This window comes from Myxocyprinus asiaticus, chromosome 6 (genome assembly GCF_019703515.2).
Source record: "Myxocyprinus asiaticus isolate MX2 ecotype Aquarium Trade chromosome 6, UBuf_Myxa_2, whole genome shotgun sequence".
Classification (NCBI taxonomy): Eukaryota; Metazoa; Chordata; class Actinopteri; order Cypriniformes; family Catostomidae; genus Myxocyprinus; species Myxocyprinus asiaticus.
Window position 1 is genome coordinate 44,172,335 of NC_059349.1, and position 18,466 is coordinate 44,190,800.

Here is an 18,466-nt window from a genome sequence, read left to right on the forward strand (position 1 = left end):
GAAAAGGCACGATGAATCTCTGGAAGTGACAGTGTGAACGCAATGCCCTCATTTGGCCCGATAGTGAAAACATGGCTATTGATCATAATTGGAGTGGTTTTCTTTTGTCTGGTCTGGACAGGGTGTTACCCCAGACATGACTCCACCCCTACAGGAATCTCTACATTTCTCTTATGTTTTCTTTTATTTTTCCCTTGGTCCTCTAGTGATATTGTGAAACTGGTGGAAGTGTCCAACGATGGAGGTCCACTCGGCATCCACGTGGTGCCCTTTAGTGGTCGTGATCGCAGGTAATACTGTGCATGTGTGTTCTTGCCTGAAACTGTGAGTTTATTCAGAAATACACTCAAAATGTGAGCTAACTGGTTCTCTTCGCATATCAGTTGTGACATTGAAACTACAAGTACAAAATTTTATGGAAACTTTAATTTGGCTCGCAACATTTCCCGATCCAATTCCGCCATCTGCACCCCATCATTTACTGACCTCTCTTTAATATATCAATAAATGTGCCAAAAAGGCAAAAAAGAGTTGTTGTTTTTTTATTTTTTTTATTTGTGGAGCTAATAAAAAAACATTTCAATCTTGCTCATGGGCACACAAAATGTATATTTGCATCTGTGAAACATCTTTTATACATATTTTTCGACATTTTAATAATATTAGTGTTATAAAGGACATGCTTATAAGGAAAATTAACCCAAAACCAAAAAATTCTAGAATGTGTTGTTGCCTCTCATCTGCATAATCACCTTACTGTTAATAATCTCTTTGAGCCCCTTCAGTCTGGTTTTCGAAAATTCCATAACACAGAAACGGCCTTGGTCAAGGTCACCAATGATTTATTAATAGCATCTGATTCTGGCTCACTTTCCATCCTTATCCTTCTTGGTCTCAATGCCGCTTTCTATACTGTCGATCACAATCTTTTACTCACCCGTCTTGAAACTGTTTTTGGTGTTTCTGAGACTGTTTTAAACTGGTTTAGTTCCTAGCTCTCTGATCATAGCCAGTTTGTTTCTGTGTGGTTACAGGTCTGAGATTGGTTTAATTCATACTGGTGTCCCCTAGGGTTCAATTTTAGGCCCCTATTTAGTATTTATTTCCTCTTGGTCAGCTCTTAAGATCACTCTGTCTTAACTATCACTTTTATGCAGATGATACTCAGATCTATATCCACTCTAAACATGGTCAAAATGTAGCTGTTTCTTTTTTTCAAATAGTATTTTTGAGCTACAAATATGGATGATTAACAATTTTCTCTGTCTAAACAGTAATAAGACTGAAGTTTTGCTTCTTGGCTCTCCTCACCAGCTTCATAAAGCTGGTTATATAACTATCTGTTTATGGCTCTGTTCTGGAGTTTCAAAGAAAACTGAAGAATCTTGGAGTGATTTTTGATGCTAGTTTGACATTTGATCCCCATGTGCAGAATGTTGTTAAGACTTCCTTTTTTTTTTATCTCAGAATTATCGCAAGATTACGCCCTATGCTAACTTTTTCTCTGGCTGAAAAGCTGATCAACACCTTTGTCTTTTCCTGCACTGACTATTGTAATGCACTTCTTGTTGGGGTCTCTAAATCCACACTTAAGAAATTGCAATATGTACAAAATTCGGCAGCTAGGATCCTGACTAGGACCAGAACAAGTGACCGTATTACTCCTATTTTGGAATACTTGCTCTAGCTCCCTGTCATGTTTTGTGTTGATTTTAAAATACTTATGCTTACATATAAAGCACTGCATGGTCTGACTTTTCAGTATTTGTCTGATCTTTTAATAATATACACCCCGAAGTGTAATCTGCGTTCCTCCCAATGTGGTCTTTTGGCTGTCCCTCAAACACGCTTATGTTCCATGGGTGGCAGGCTTTTTCATCTTATGCTCCTAAATTGTGGAATTCACTTTCAGTTGATATTCGAGAAGCACAGACTTTAGGCATTTTTAAATCTTATCTAAAAACATACTTTTTCAGGTTAGCTTTTACTTGATTATTTTAGTTTTGTTTTCTGATTTATTATTAGTTGTTTTTGTTTATACATTTCATTAATCTTTGTTTTGTATTCTTATATTTTTGTTTTTACTGTGTAAAGCAACTTGAGAAGCTACTTTTAAAGGCGCTATATAAAATAAAGTGTGTATATATATATATATATATATATATATATATATACACACACACACACACACACACACACACACACAGTACTGTGCAAAATTCTTAGGCACATAAGTTGCTTCACAAAAACATTTGTCTTAAGAAGGTTATTTAGATTTTCAGCTTTAGTGTGTCAATAGGAAATATACATTTTAGACTCCCAAACATTTCTTTTGCAAATAGAATAGAAGAACAGGGAGCCCTGCAGCAGATGGCATGGTCCCCACAGAGCCCCCCACTGAATATTGAGTCAGTCTGGTATTACAAGAAGAGACAGAAGCAATTGAGACAGCCTAAATAGATAGAAGAACTGTGGCAAATTCTCCAAGAATCTTGGAACATCCTATCTGCCAACAACCAAGAAAAACTGTGTCCAGTTGTACCTAGGAGAATTGGTGCTGTTTTGAAGGCAAAGGTGGTCACACCAAATATTGATTTAGCTTTTTTTGTTTATTTGACTTTGTATGACATTAATTGATAAATAAAAACAATTTATGGCATTATTTTTGAAGACATCCTCACTATGCAACATTTTTCCCAAGTGCCTAAAACCTTTGCACAGTACTGTATATTATTATTATTATTATTATTATTATTATTATTTTATATACCTGTATTTTTTGTACCTGGGATATTCTAAACTAAAGCAGTGTTTCTGATTTAACTCCATTTAAAGTCCTTCCACTGTATCATCTGACCCATTTTGAAAATATTCTAATACAATGTTTGATTTGAGGTAACTTCATATTTGCCTGACTCTAAAGAGTCATTGAAACCTCTGCAGAGAGCACATAAGAGCCTGTCCAGAGGAGATATAGTATATCTAAACAGCATCTGTATGTAAGCACGCACCAGGCAAACTAATCTAGCTAAAAGCATCTTTATATTTCTGTGATCTGCATCTCTTTGTGTGCAGTGAGCCCCAGGAAATGGCACGCAGAGTTGTAAAGATGAAAAACATTATTTATCTTGAAGAATTAGCCTTCATTCACAAGAGCTTTGTAATTTTGCTTTACTTTCAAAGTTCATTCAATACAATATTAATCAAATTAATGTTTCATTCAAAATGTAAGATGCAAATGACTAAATAATAATAAATAATACATCTCAGACTTCCAGGATCAGGTGTGTGTGTGTGTGTGTGTGTGTGTGTGTGTGTGTGTATAAATATATATATAACTGCATTGTGTGTTGCAGGACTTTGGGTCTGCTAGTGAAGCGTTTGGAGCGTGGAGGAAAGGCTGATGTTCAGAGTTTGTTCCAGGAAAATGACTGCATTGTTCGGATCAATAACGGAGACTTGCGGAACGTCCGTTTTGAGCAGTAAGATTTGACCTCCAAGTGCCTGGCTGGCCATCCCTTTATTTACTTATTCTTCCTCTCCAGCATGCATCCATTTTTCTTGATTAAAATTCTTCTTCCAAACCACAAACAATTCTCTTCCCATCCATCCATCAGCTTCTGTCATCCTGTATTGTTTGTTTACATTATATATACATAAATATTTTGTACTCTATCCATTGACAAGGCTGTCAGTAGGTCTTGAATCTGACACTAGACAGAAAGACACTTCTTTTACTCGGCCAATTGGGCACAGTTATTGGTGCCAAGAATCTCAAAATGACTAATTATCAGCTGATTAACTGGCCCAGCCTATATATCAGTCTAACATTTCATTTAATTGTAATAGTCAAACTAACTTCATTTAAGCTTTAATATGAAATGTCAGTAGATTCTGATACTGACTCTTGGAAGAGTAACCAGTTATTTTACTCAGCAAATGTGGAACAGTTATTGGCTTATGATAATCTCAAAATTACAAAATATCAGATCAGATGTCAAAATATCAATTGGCCGATATATCGGTTTACCACTACATTAAATTGTAATAATTACATATACTTCATTATAATTACTTTTGCCTCCTTGAATAAAATTTTTATGTATGTGTGTTCTGTATGTTCTCAGAGCTCAGAACATGTTTCGTCAGGCTATGCGCACTCCTGTCATTCTTTTCCATGTGGTACCATCATCTATGAGATCCCAGTACGAACAGATATCCCATAATGAAAACAACCCCAGGCTGAACTCTGACCTTTCTGGACGCTTCAGCCCTGACTCCCTCACCAACGAGCCAGTCGGCAACACTGGTGTGGATCATGCAGCTCACCGACTGGCACAGCACAGGCCAAACCTACCTAATAATAAATCAGATAGCATCTCTCCCTTGCATCATCCTATTGGCTCAGCAGGGAAACCTCCATCAGGCCACACCACCTCTCCTCAAAGAGGCTTAAGCCCCACCCCCACAACAGGCTTCATTAAAAAGGTTGGACGGAGACAAGGAATCCAGCTTAGAAAAGGTCAGTCATAACTTCCTGATGCTCTCAATAAATTAGATTCTTCCTTGCTGGATTTGGGGTTGCACTGACTAGTCAGTTAGTTAACCACTAATTGACACGTTGGGTCAGTGTCAACTACTAATTGATCACATGACTTAATTTGCACTTTTTCTGCACATGGCGACAGCAAAATTCAAATCCAGGCAGGAACAAAAACTGTGTCCCAGTGTAGCTCTGGGTCACTATTTTTGCTATGCAAATTGCAGGGTTTCCATGGTCATGGAAAACCTGAAAATATGAGGGGATTTTAGAATTGATTTAGAAATCAGGCCTGGATAAGTCATAGAAATAAGTGAAATCATGGAAAAGTAATGGAACATTTTTAGAGAATAGAATTTTTTTCTAGGATTGCTCTAAAATAGTTATTATTTGACTAGACATTGCTTTTTGTGAGTGCCTGTGTAGAGTAAATCTTAGCCGTCGTCAGTTATCTTGAAGATCTTGTGGGAGACTTTTATTTTTTTTTTTTTAAACTCAAATCCAGTAACTATGAACAGTTAGTAAGTTCATGGAAATTGTAATGAAACTGAAACTGTAATGGCCAAATACAGCATATTGTGAGTCTTTTATAACATTTATAACAATAAACATTGATTTATTGATTTATCGACTACTTTTCAGGACGACAAGTTAAAACGAGTAGTCGTGCAAGCCTTTACCTGATTTAAAAAATAAATATTTTTGTGTGTAGTAACTGGATGTGCTCTGTGAAAAATTTCTTCCATATGTGTCCTGGCCATGTGAAATATTGTTTATGCCCTATTTATGATTAAATCTATGCTAATGAATCCAGGAGCCTATTGCTGAGCATATTTCCCATCCTGTGGAGTCTGCTGTACTGATACAACTGGCAGAATGCTGCTTTGTTGTTTGCCAAAGGCTCCTTCCTGTGTGTGTCTGCTGTAAAGGTGTGGGATTTGAGATGACTGACAGCAGGGGATGAACTGATGCCAGCTCCAACCATAAGACATGGGATACTTCATATGCCACTGCCTGAACCTTGGCTTAAGGATAGACCTCAATGAAATTAACTGCTGGTTGAACTGCAGTGCACCTCACTTATCTCTGCCTGCATCACCTTGGGCTAATGATGGACTACACTCTTATAATGGAATACATAGACTATCAATTAATTGCCAACAAAAGCCTTCATCAGCCAACTAACAAAGGACAGTGCATCAATGTGAACTTCTGCAGTTAATCTAGGATGAACTTCAAAGACATTAGTCATTAATCTTACAGTTCATACAAAATCTTTGAATAAACACTGGCCCTTAACAATTACTTAGTTTACTCATTTTAAACCATGGCTTGCACTGCACATAAATAGCTAATATTGCTTTATATTCATGCTGTTTAGCCGGAGGGGAACTGGCCCCCACAGTGAGCCTGGTTTCTCCCAAGGTTATTTTTCTCCATTAACCAACATTTTATGGAGTTTTGTGTTCCTTGCCACCTTCGGCTTACTCACTGGGGTTCTAAATATAAGACTTTATAAACTCAGCAAAAAGAAACGTCCTCTCACTTTCAACTGCTTTTATTTTCAGCAAACTTAACATGTGTAAATATTTGTATGAACATAAAAAGATTCAACAACTTAGACATAAACTGAACAAGTTTGACAGACATGTGACTAACAGAAATGGAATAATGTGTCTCTGAACAAAGGGGGGTTCAAAATCAAAAGTAACAGTCAGTATCTGGTGTGGCCACCAGCTGCATTAAGTACTTTAGTGCATCTCCTCCTCATGAACTGCACCAGATTTGCCAGTTCTTGCTGTGAGATGTTACCTAACTCTTCCACCAAGGCACTTGCAAGTTCCCGGACATTTCTGGGGGGAATGGTCCTAGCCCTCACCCTCCGATCCAACAGGTCCAAGACGTGCTCAATGGGATTGAGATCCTGCTCTTCGCTGGCCATGGCAGAACACTGACATTCCTGTCTTGCAGGAAATCATGCACAGAACGAGCAGTATGGCAGGTGGCATTGTCATGCTGGAGGGTCATATCAAGATGAGCCTGCAGGAAGGGTACCACATGAGGGAGGAGGATGTCTCCCCTGTGATGCACAGCGTTGAGATTGCCTGCAATGACAACAAGCTCAGCCGATGATGCTGTGACACACCGCCCCAGACCATGACGGTCGATCCAGCTCCAGATTGCAGGCCTCTGTGTAACGCTCATTCCTTCGACAATAAATGCGAGTCCGACCATCACCCCTGGTGAGACAAAACTGCGATTCGTCACTGAAGAGCACTTTTTGCCAGTCCTGTCTGGTCCAGCGAAGGTGGGTTTGTGCCCATAGGCGACGTCTGGTAAGGACCTGCCTTAGAACAGGCCTACAAGCCCTCAGTCCAGCCTCTCTCAGCCTATTGCGGACAGTCTGAGCACTGATGGAGGGATTGTGCGTTCCTGGTGTAACTCGGGCAGTTGTTGTTGCTATCCTGTACCTGTCCTGCAGGTGTGATATTCAGATGTACCGATCCTGTGCAGGTATTGTTACACGTGGTCTCCCACTGCAAGGACAATCAGCTGTCCTTCCTGTCTCCCTGTAGTGTGGTCTTAGGCATCTAACTGTACGGACATTGCAATTTATTGCCCTGGCCGCATCTGCAGTCCTCATGCCTCCATGCAGCGTGGCTAAGGCATGTTCACGCAGATGATCATGGACCCTGGGCATCTTTCTTTTGGTGTTTTTCCCCAGAGACAGTGATGGGTCTCTTTAGTGTCCTAAGTTTTTATAACTGTGACCTACCGTCTGTAAGCTGTTAGTGTCTTAACGACCATTCCACAGGTGCATGTTCATTAATTGTTTATGGTTCAATGAAAAAGCAAGGAAAACATTGTTTAAACCCTTTACAATAAAGATCTGTAAAGTTATTTGGATTTTTACAAAATTATCTTTAAAATACAGTGTCCTGAAAAAGGGAATAGATATTACAGTTTCATTTTCTGTTAATGCATGATTTTCTGTAAAGCTGCTTTTAAACGATGTGTGTAATGAAAAGTGCTATACAAATAAAAATGACTTGACAGTAGTTGGCACAAGTCTTGGCACCTGTGAGTGGACAGGTGGCACAGCGGGTGCACGGGGTGGCAGCAGGGTTACGGAACAGTGGTGCAAAGAGCGTTGCTAGGCAGCGCTGAGTGTCAGTTTGATGCATTTCCATATGGCTGTCTGATTCTGTCAGTGTTTTATTGGACCTACTATATACTATAGTCTACTTCCAAAACAGACTCACAATAGAGATGGCTGAACATCACATTATGAGTGGAGATGAAGTTTTGGGGCATTTTGCTGTATATCAATCATGGGACAAAAATGTGAAGACGATTAAACAGTTTGCAAATCAGTGGCCACATGACAAGTTATTGGCATATGAACATAGTCAGACATGCCCTAATTCTGTTCAGTAATGCTCCCAGGTAGTGCCAAATTGATTGAAATGACCAGCCACCAGTCCGTATTTTTTTATCCTTATTTGAGAATATTATGTTGTTTATTCTCATGTATTGTGTGTTACTGAAATCATGATACCAATAATGGCTTTTTCATGACATGTCAATAAATAGGTCTGTCATTTGTCCCAAAAATTATGCCATTCCAGTAACCATGTGTTATACTGCTTTGAATCTGTGGACTTATTTAATCTTGCAGTATCCAGTTTCTTCACTTTACAGGTTAAAAAGGATTGGTGTGTTTGTCTGTGCTCTTGTTTTGTGTGTCTTGTAACTGTGTGTTCTATGTGACATACAGGGCCTGAAGGTCTTGGTTTCAGCATCACATCAAGAGATGTCCCCTTAGGAGGTTGTGCCCCTATTTACGTGAAGAACATCCTCCCAAGAGGAGCAGCCATACAGGACGGGCGACTGAAAGCAGGGGACAGGTTACTTGAGGTAAGAATAAGGCAATTAATGTTGGAATTGTATTCATGATTAATAATTATCATTTAATGGGAGGTACAGTGTTACTTATTTCACGAAGCTCTGCTTCCACAGCTTCTTGATAAAATTAGTCACAGTGCTGGTAGATTACTTCTGAATTGCAGTCTGCTACTGATTACAAATGATATGACTAAAATTGTAGCCAGTAATGTAAACTCTTTCATTACATTTTAAATTAATCTAATCTGATTGCTTTTGGATTACTTCTGATGCAGTTCTTGTTTATTTGATATCACATGCATTTGTATGGAGTCCCTTAGAGGACAGGGTGGGAATTTTTTTTCTGAAATAGTTTTGCGTGCCCTCGCAATAAGTTTTGCATGCCCTCGCAATAGTTTGCGTTCCCTCGCAATAAGTTTTGCATACCCTCGCAATAAATTTACCATGGTTTTACTATAATAACCATATTTTAATCATTTTAAATATGGTATTTGTAGTAAAACCAATAATAACCACATGAATGACCATGGTTATGGTTATAAAGATAAGAGGTTATAAAGTATCCATTTAGTAACCATCTATAGTAAAACCATGGTTACTATATGGATACAGTATACTATATTACAACCATTGTTTCTGCCAAAAAAACATGGTTAATTAACTTATATTTCATATTACTATAGTAAAACCATGGTTTCTGCCAAAAACAAAATATGGTTAGCCTTCAACATTCATGGTTACTACAATATTACTAAAGAAAGACAATTTCCGCCAAAAACTATGGGTACTACAGTCTATAATAATCAGGGTTGGGAGGGTTACTTTTAAAATGTATTTCACTACAGATTACAGAATACGTGTTATAAAATGCAATGTATTCTGTTAGATTACTCACGGTCAGTAATCTAAATACTTTGGATTACTTCTTCAGCACTGGTAGAGTTTTTCACTTGTTTTGAGTATTAAAAAAATCTGCCAGTTCAGTAGTACAAAATACACACGGTTTAAGGATTTTGAGATATTCTTGATTTAAATATAAATGGTAAATATTTGTGTTAAAAAAGATTTTTGCCCTAATATCAAAGGTCTTACTAGAGAAAGGAATTTATGATCTAAAATGGATTTTCTTGATAAAAAAAAATGATCGTGTATGATAATAGGTGCATGTAAAATGGCTAGAAATAGCATTTTAGCGTAGCATAAAGCTAAACGTTCATATGACAATTTACACAAGGTTTATTTATATTTTTGCTGCTCCCAATTTATTTCAAATTTACATCTCTGTCTACTCTTGTGAATGTAACACATCTTAAGAAAAATTCCTGCCCTGGCCTCTAATGGGCACCATACATTTAAGAAGGATAAGCGTCTACCATTTTGACAATGTCGCTTAAATGCATTAGGGAAAACTTACTTAATGGATCGAAGTATGAGAATTAATATGATTTTTGTGTGTGTGTTTTGTATCTGATTACTTAATCCAGATTACATGTAATCCATTACTTTCCAGAACTGCTCACACTTCAGTCTGATTTTGTGATTGGTGCAGGTCAATGGTGTGGATCTAAATGGGCGTGGTCAGGAGGAGGTGGTTGCTCTGCTGAGGGCGACGCCCATGGGTGGAACTGTGAGTCTGCTGGTGCTGAGACAAGAAGAGACCATTCTATCCAGAGAGATGGTGAGGAACTTTGTGTGTGTGCCTGTGTGTGTTCTAGTGACAGTTCTCTCCTGAAAATGACATGTCTTCATAAAACTGTCAATGACAAGTTCATTACATCACATATCAGCTCCGTTAAAGATGAGTCTCACCACACTTGTTTCATCAAAGCATCGTGTTTGAGTCAAGGTTATTATAGTTCCACATTTTCTACACAAGCTCTAATGCAGTTTGCATTTTGAGAATAATCATTGATTCATCTGGCACATGCTGACTTGAGTTTTTGATTTTTAGTGATGCAAATACAAGTCACTGACTGATTGAATTTATAAATAAATGAGTGAGAGAATATTCCGATATGAGTCAGATTGTGATCTTATTTAGGTTATGTATGTGAAATGTAAATGTTTTATTTTTGATATCTGCTGTAACAGAATAGGTATTTATTTAAAGCCCTATCTGCACGTTTTCAAAATAAATTAATTTTAAGACCTACGAGATAACAGACAGGTGTCATATATGGTATGTAATATGTCAAGCACATTTTTGGAGCAAGGAGGAGAGATTAAAACATAGCTAAATATATATACAGATGGTTGAAAGTACCGCAACAGTCTGATATTTAAAACTTGCCACATTTTTTTTTTAGCAATTTATCCTTTAGCCTTTTGTCTGCTGTTGTTGAGGACATCAATAAAAACGAATTATTTGACTAAAATACTTAAATGCAAGGTCAATGGCAAGAGTGAGCAGAATAACAGGAAAAGAATGTGCATGTATTTTATGCAAAACACAAAAGATGTGTAGACTATGCATATTTCATTTTTGTAAAAGAGCATAAATAAGGTTTAGCAAGAAGTCATTGGTTGAAGAATGGTGTGGATTTAGAGTAAACGCGGTCAATGAATGGATTTGTTATTGACATTGAAAATAAATAGCTGATGATGCTATTGAAAAGGCTGCATTTTATGGGCAGACACCGATAGCTGCACTCGCATTTTTAGAAAACCTTGCTAACCGCACAAGAACATTCTCTATGAATGAATGAATGAATAACTTGTGAATGCGGTTTTATTGTATTCTGTTTTACCATGTTAGGATATTTGTGGAAAATTTTTTTTTTTGTAAACCACATGGTTTCTACTGTATATCTGCGGTGTCGTTCTGGGTATATGAATAGGAATCGTAAGGAATTTAACAACTCTGGTTCCGATTCCTCTTAACGATTCTTTACGGCTCCATTAATGATTCTTTTAATACTTTTGAGGAAAAAGTATTTGAAAATAAGAAAGACAATTCTTATTGCATTTACTGCCCTCACATTCGGGAACCGTTAATGGAACCACTTTGAAATTGGCCTCCATTGGTCCAAAATCCAACTCTACATAACTGCAAATAGACCAATCCTTTGGCAACATCACCGCTTGCGTCACACGCGGAAGTGGTGGCAGGAACCGTGCGCAAACCATAAACTTTTATCGCATTCCGTTGTTGAAAAATTATTTCGAGGGCTCTCATAGACGGCTGTGGCTTCAGGCCATCAACAGAGCTGACTGGACTGAGGAGATCTTTTCAACTCACGCCTTTGCAGCAAACATTTATAGCAAACATTTTTTCAGGTACCTTATTAACTCATATCGTTACAATTATAGTATAGCTAAGAATATTTGTGTATTTATGATGGTTCTGTGTCGTAATATCGTTTTGTCGTCTAGTCTGTAAAATCTTACGCATCAGTTTGCCGGCTTCCTACCACCACTTACTGCTCATGTGCTGAAATTTTTGTAAACAGTGAGGTTGATCTATTAAGCATCTGATATGTTCTGATTGGCTGACTGCATTGTGTCACGCAGCTGGTTTGCTTTCACAGTGGAAAGACGAATTGTTGTCACCCAGTTATGTTTTTCGTTTCGGGTTTCAGTATACATCAGTAGTTTTCCTCTTAAGTTTTTGTTTCATTTAATAATTGGTTTGTGTCATCTTAAAATTCATGAATTGTTTCAGTGTGTGCATGTGTGTGTTTGTAAGCATTCATGGGCTCTTAGCTGCAGTATTACCACAGTATTCTCCTTCCTCACTCTCTTTAGAACACAGAACCAGTAATGCAGAACACACAAGAATGGGTAAGGACTACACAAACACATATTCTAGTCTACCCCTTCATATTACACTTTGTGTGAGTGTCTAATTTCCTATAACCTAGACATTATGAACAATTTCTTAACTAATCTTACCCTCTTTCATGATGTCTCTGTTTCTTTCTCTAGTGAATTATTAAACCCATCGTTTATGTTGCTGTGATCTTGTCAGTAGTGTAAACAAAAACAGGGTTCTCACCCATTCTGGAAAAACTGGAATTTTGTAATGCAGTTTTACAGTCAAGAAAAATGGGACAATTACCATAATGTCCTGGAAAATAATTAGTTGTCCTTGAAAATTTGTAAAGTTATAATAAAACTGTATGTACACAAAGTAACTGTCTACCCTTATCACGGCAGAAAAGTGTGTGCATAAGTCACAAACGGCTTGTCTGACTTTTTTTTTCATATTTTATATTCATGAAAAACACTATATGGTCAAAGGTTTGTGGACACCATATGTGCTTGATGAACATTTGATTTCAAAACCTTAGGCATCAATTTCCCCCTTTGCTGTAATAACAGCTTCCACTCTTTTGGGAAGGCTTTCCACTATACTGTATGTAGTAACACGGCTGCAGGTATTTGCTCTCACTCAGACACAACTATCAGTGAGGTCAGGAACTGATGTTGGTCAATGGGGCCTGACTTACAGATGCTGTTCCAGTTCACCCCAAAAGTGATCAGTGGGGTTCAGGTCTGGGCTTTGTGCAGGCCAGTTAATTTCTTCCACGCCAGACACAGTAAACCATTTCTTTATGGATCTCACTTTGTTTGTTAATTAGAAGGGGGTGTCCACAAACTTTTGGCCATATAGTGACATTTTTGGAGGTGTGGTGTCACCGCTAAAATAGGGGTTATTTTAGATCATACGGGTTTGAAAGCAATGCAAATAGCAGTTTAATGCTGCTACACCATCACTTTTTGTGCATGCATAGACAGTGTGGATCACAGCTATACCAATAACACATGAAAACAGTATTACAGTTGGCAACTCTGAAGAATTACACTAAACACACACAGATAACAGGCACGTTTCATGGGCTTTAAACAAGTGGTATTGCTTCTCTCTCTTTTTGTTTTTCTCTTTCTGTCCATTTAACTGTTGTTTGTGCATTATCCTCTTACGGCTGATAAGATCTGCTTTACCAGCTGCAGGCATGAGAGAACTAAATGAAAGCCATCTATTTTTTTCTGAGCGTGTGTGTGTGTGTGTGTGTGTGTGTGTGTTTCAGAGATTGTTACACAAGTGAAGGTGATTAAAGCTCAATAAAGATGGAGCAATTTATAGCGCAGTCACTCAATGAATGCTTGTTTAAACTGACGTCTCTTTCTCTCTTATTTTCTCTCTCTCAATCTCTCCCACACAAACACTCACACACTGACAGCTGCTAACATAAGGGAGTCATTGCAGAGGTCAGGAGAGTATCAGGCATAATGGGTTTATTATCTGTGTGTCTGAATTAGAGAGCAGAGGTTTGGCCGTCTGCATTTTTCAAGTAGAAAACCCCCTTCATTTACATTAACTGAATTTCAATCAAAAGCAGGTGAAAATGTCCGCTACACAGTGACAGACAGGAGAGTGAATTAAAACTTGAAAGGTGCTAGTGCAGAGATTCGTGGTGTTTAAGAGGTGACAGGCCATTAGAGTTCCTAGATCTGCTGGTCTGTTAAGATGTTGTTATGCTGTTTTTCTAATTAACTTGTCTCTCCAGGCTGTCCTCGTTTCCCCATTTTCAGCCTTAGACCTTCGTCATTCCTTTCAAATGGACGTTTTAAACTTCTTAAACTGGTCTATGCTGGAAAGATGAGATGTAATACGTCTCTCTGTCTCTCTGTAGAAGGTAGAAGAGGAGGAGTTGGTCTTAACCCCAAATGGTACACGTGAGTTCCTGACTTTGGAAGTGCCTCTGAGTGACTCTGGCTCGGCAGGTTTAGGGGTCAGTGTCAAGGGTAACAGGTCAAAGGAGAGCCACGCTGACCTGGGCATCTTCGTCAAGTCTATTATCAACGGAGGAGCAGCATGCAAGGTTAGACGTGCACTTTTTATTATATGACGACCCATTAATGGCTGGACAACTCCAGTTCTCTTTGATTTATTTCCTATTATAACTGAAAGTTTGGGCGGGATTTATCGAATGGCTTGTCCCTTTTTTAATAGCCAACAGGCTTTAGTTACGTCACTGCCATGAACCGTGGTTTGCTACTTCCTAGACGGTTACAGGTGGCATTAGCAGGAGAGAAGTCATCAATATTTTTGGTCCATTTTACTGAAAAAGGAAGACTACATTTTAAATGCATATATTTTAAAAGTTACTTTTAGAGTACACTTGGATATAGATGGCTCAAAGCTAATAAACAAAGGCAACAAAATTGCAATGTTGATTTCTTTAACCTCTTGAGACCCTTTTTAATTTGTAACTAGTAGCTATGTCTACCAAACATGTTGAGTGGTCCAAACATAATCCGCTGCCTGATACTGAACTTTTGGTTGGATTTTAGGTGTGAATGCACTTAGCTGCATAGAGAGCCATAGTATGCTAGCTATATATATATATATATATATATATATATATATATATATATATATATATATATATATATATATATATATATACGTATATATATACGTATATATATAATTAATATTAAAATTATACAAAATGACCCACAGATGTGTTAATGTTGAATGTTATTCAAATTAACAAACATGTTCTTATAACTTTTGAGGGAATAATGTCCCAAAATCCATATGTGTTCATCATGTTTATCAGCTCACTGACGTGTGAAAAATGTATAAACTTTTTAAAGCAGCATATCAAACAAAACTAGAGGTGCTACTCTTTACAAATAAGCAGGTTTCAAAAAAAAAAAAAACTTAGAGGTTTCTTACCAAAGGCACTTTTGTTGGCTCCAAGTCATGTTGTGCCACATGACTTGGTGCGCCTGATGTTTAACCATTAAATGACTAAATGAAAGAGTGTTGTGAACAGTATTCAGTCAGTTTAAAATAATTTAAATTATGTGTTGCGTGTATGGAAGCCAAAATACACCATCCACGCATGTGGACTCGGGGTCGCACAAGGTTAGGTTTTCTTTATATAAGCCTATAATAATCCATTGTTTTACAGTTGGGATTATTTGCACTGTGTAAATGTAATTTTGATCGCTAGTGTGTATTCGGATCTGTGCAAAAGAATACTCATCATCTCATGCTCTGGCGTAGGACGGCAGACTGCGAGTCAATGATCAGCTCATCGCTGTCAATGGGGAGTCGTTGTTTGGGAAAACCAACCAAGATGCCATGGAAACACTGCGCAAGTCCATGTCAACAGAAGGGAACAAGCGAGGGATGATTCAGCTCATCGTGGCAAGAAGAATAAACAAGCGGGTAAAGAGAGAACAGAGATGGAGAATATTTACATTTATGCATTTTGAAGACACTTTTATCCAAAGTGACTTGCAGTGCATTTAAGCTATACATTTTTTTTTTGTGTGTTCCCTGGGAATCAAACTCATGACCCTGGCATTCCTTGTTCAGTAATGGTTCCATTTCTATGTTTGGTTGGTGTCATATTCAGGGTTCACATGACCATGGAAAAATTTTAAATATCAAGGAATTAACATTTTAAATCGTGGTTTCCAGGCCTGGAAATTAATAGAAATTGGTCAAATCTTACAAGTCAATTTCTGTGGAAATTTCTACAGTGAATAATACTATACATGTTTCTATTTTTTTCTCTGCACTAACAATATTTCATCATTAGCTATATATTGCTCTTGTCTAGTGTAAAGTGACACAAATGACTGAAAAAGTCATAGAAGTTCATTGGTCAAAAATCGTGGGAACCCTGCATATTTTGGCATGATACAAAAGTTTAAATTTGTTGACCAATTTGCCTGGAATTCAGACACAAACAAAGTGTCAGTATCTCTACTTCATTCTCAACACACACATACACACACACACACACACACACACACACACACACACACACACACACACACACACACACACATATACTGTTAAGTTGGCCGTGTGCTGTTTTCTTGTTTCGCCCCAGAGTGTTTAAAGTCCAGACAATCAGGTCACTGCATTTCACAAGGGACAATTTGTCCGCAAGGGACTTCTAGAAATATTTTTGCCAATTCTGAAGGGAAAATGTGATTGACACGCACATATTTATGTCACCGGGCTGTTATATAAAGTTTGGGCGATGACGATAGCTATCTTACCCAGAGCAGAATCATGGAAGAAAATAACTACAGGAGTTTCCAATCATGCCGAGTGTGCAGCCAATTTGAGCAAAACAAGTTTGAAAGCACTCATGAGCCCAGCAGAGCAAATTCATGCACAACTGACACGTTCTTCAGCTTGTGTGTGTAGGAAAGCAGCATTAAAGAAACATATTTATTTAAATGAATTTGTACTCATGTTGTTCTAAACCCATATGACTTCCTTCCTGTGGAACAGAAAGAGACATTAAGCAGAGTGTTTTTTTTTTTCTCCTTTTTTTTATCCAACTTTTCTCCCCAATTTGGAATGCCCAATTCCCACTACTTAGTAGGTCCTTGTGGTGGCGCGGTTACTCACCTCAATCTGGGTGGCGGAGGACAAGTCTCAGTTGCCTCCGCTTCTGAGACTGTCAGCCCGAGGCATCTTAACACGTGGCTCGTTTTGCATGACACCGCGGAGACTCCGCATGTGGAGGCTCATGCTACTCTCTGCGATCCATGCCCAACTTACCTTGCGCCCCATTGAGAGCGAGAACCACTAATCACAACCACGAGGACGTTACCCCATGTGACTCTACCCTCCCTAGCAACTAGGCCAATTTGGTTGCTTAGGAGACCTGGAGTCACTCAGCACACCCTGGATTCGAACTCGTGACTCCAAGGTTGGAAGTCAGCATCAATAATCGCTGAGCTACCCAGGCCCCTGGCAGAGTGTTAAGGATTGACAATCTGTCACCATTCACTTTCATTGTATGGAAAAAAAAAATGCAATGAAAGTGAATGGTGACTGAGGCGATCAGTTCCTAGCATTCTGTCTTTTTTGTTCCACGGAAGAAAGTCATATCCCACTGTTAACAGCTGATTCAGCTGATTGATTTATATTTTTAGAAATTAAGCCTGCAATAGTGTGCTTAATAGAAAATGGTCAAATCGTCATGTTCCTCCTTTGTTTATCAGGGTGAGAGCCAATGCAGTCCACGTGGGCTAGAGCGGTCACTGAGCCCGTCTCCTGACGACCACGAGCGACGGATTTCACACTCTCTGTACGGCATTGAGGGGCTTGATGACAACCTGAGGCCACAAGTCAATACAAATAACCGCAAAATGAGTGAGTTACAACACTGAAAACACAAATTGACCTCAAATTGTGTGTTACAATAGCAAAACACTTCCAATCACCTGTTAGTGCTCTGCAAATGGTTCTTTGCATCTTAAAAAGCGATAGTGCACCCAAAAAAATCACAATTCTGTCTAATTTAGTCACTCTCATGTTGGTCCAAACCCATATGACTGACTTTCTTTTTTGGAACACAAAAGGAGATTTTAGGCAGATTGCAAGCCTCAGTCACCATTAACTTCTATTGTATGGAAAAAAGAAACAATAGAAGCGAATGGTAGCTGAGGCTACATCTGCATAAATATCTTTTGTGTTCCATTGAAGAAGGAAAGTCATACGGGTTTGGAACAACGTGAGGGTAAATGATGAATTTAAATTTTTGGTTGAACTTTCCCTTATTTTCCTTGTTTATACACAGTCTGAAGGAAACTGTTAACAGCATAAGGTGGTAGTGCATGAAAATAATTATTTGCATTATATTTTTTCTAGTTGGATGAAGTTAACTTACCAGATGCTCTCTGCAATCACATTTGAACACAGCATCAGGTTTCAGAGGTAGAATTGGCATCTCTCGGCTGCAGTCTGTAAGGAACATGTGCTCTAACAGAAAACATATGAGTGTTACTCTGGACAAACAGATGCAGAGTTGTGTAGGTTCACTGAGAGCTCTCTGTGTGAGTGAGAGCCCAGCCGGAGCTGTTACCTGCCTGTCAGGAACTGAATCCACTCATGGGAAATGACAGTAGCACACCCTAGCAGGGTGCCAGACACACACACACACACACACACACACACAAAAGAGTATGCTTTTCAATTTACTCAGTATATGCACAGTCATGCTCATATCATCCATTTACAAACATAAGCACAGC

General features: G+C 38.4%; 1 protein-coding gene across 2 annotated transcripts in view; it reads left to right on the forward strand.

Annotated features, from left to right (window-relative positions):
- The window catches only part of LOC127443122 (partitioning defective 3 homolog), a 135,884-nt gene that overhangs the window by 56,701 nt on the left and 60,717 nt on the right, over positions 1–18,466 (forward strand). For both annotated transcript variants that reach the window (XM_051701645.1, XM_051701646.1), the window contains exons 7-15: positions 207–290; positions 3,357–3,482; positions 4,128–4,522; positions 8,319–8,458; positions 9,996–10,124; positions 12,191–12,226; positions 14,083–14,271; positions 15,468–15,632; positions 17,435–17,585. In XM_051701645.1, coding sequence (XP_051557605.1) covers positions 207–290; positions 3,357–3,482; positions 4,128–4,522; positions 8,319–8,458; positions 9,996–10,124; positions 12,191–12,226; positions 14,083–14,271; positions 15,468–15,632; positions 17,435–17,585 — 1,415 coding nt within the window. The remainder of the gene's footprint in view (positions 1–206; positions 291–3,356; positions 3,483–4,127; positions 4,523–8,318; positions 8,459–9,995; positions 10,125–12,190; positions 12,227–14,082; positions 14,272–15,467; positions 15,633–17,434; positions 17,586–18,466) is intronic.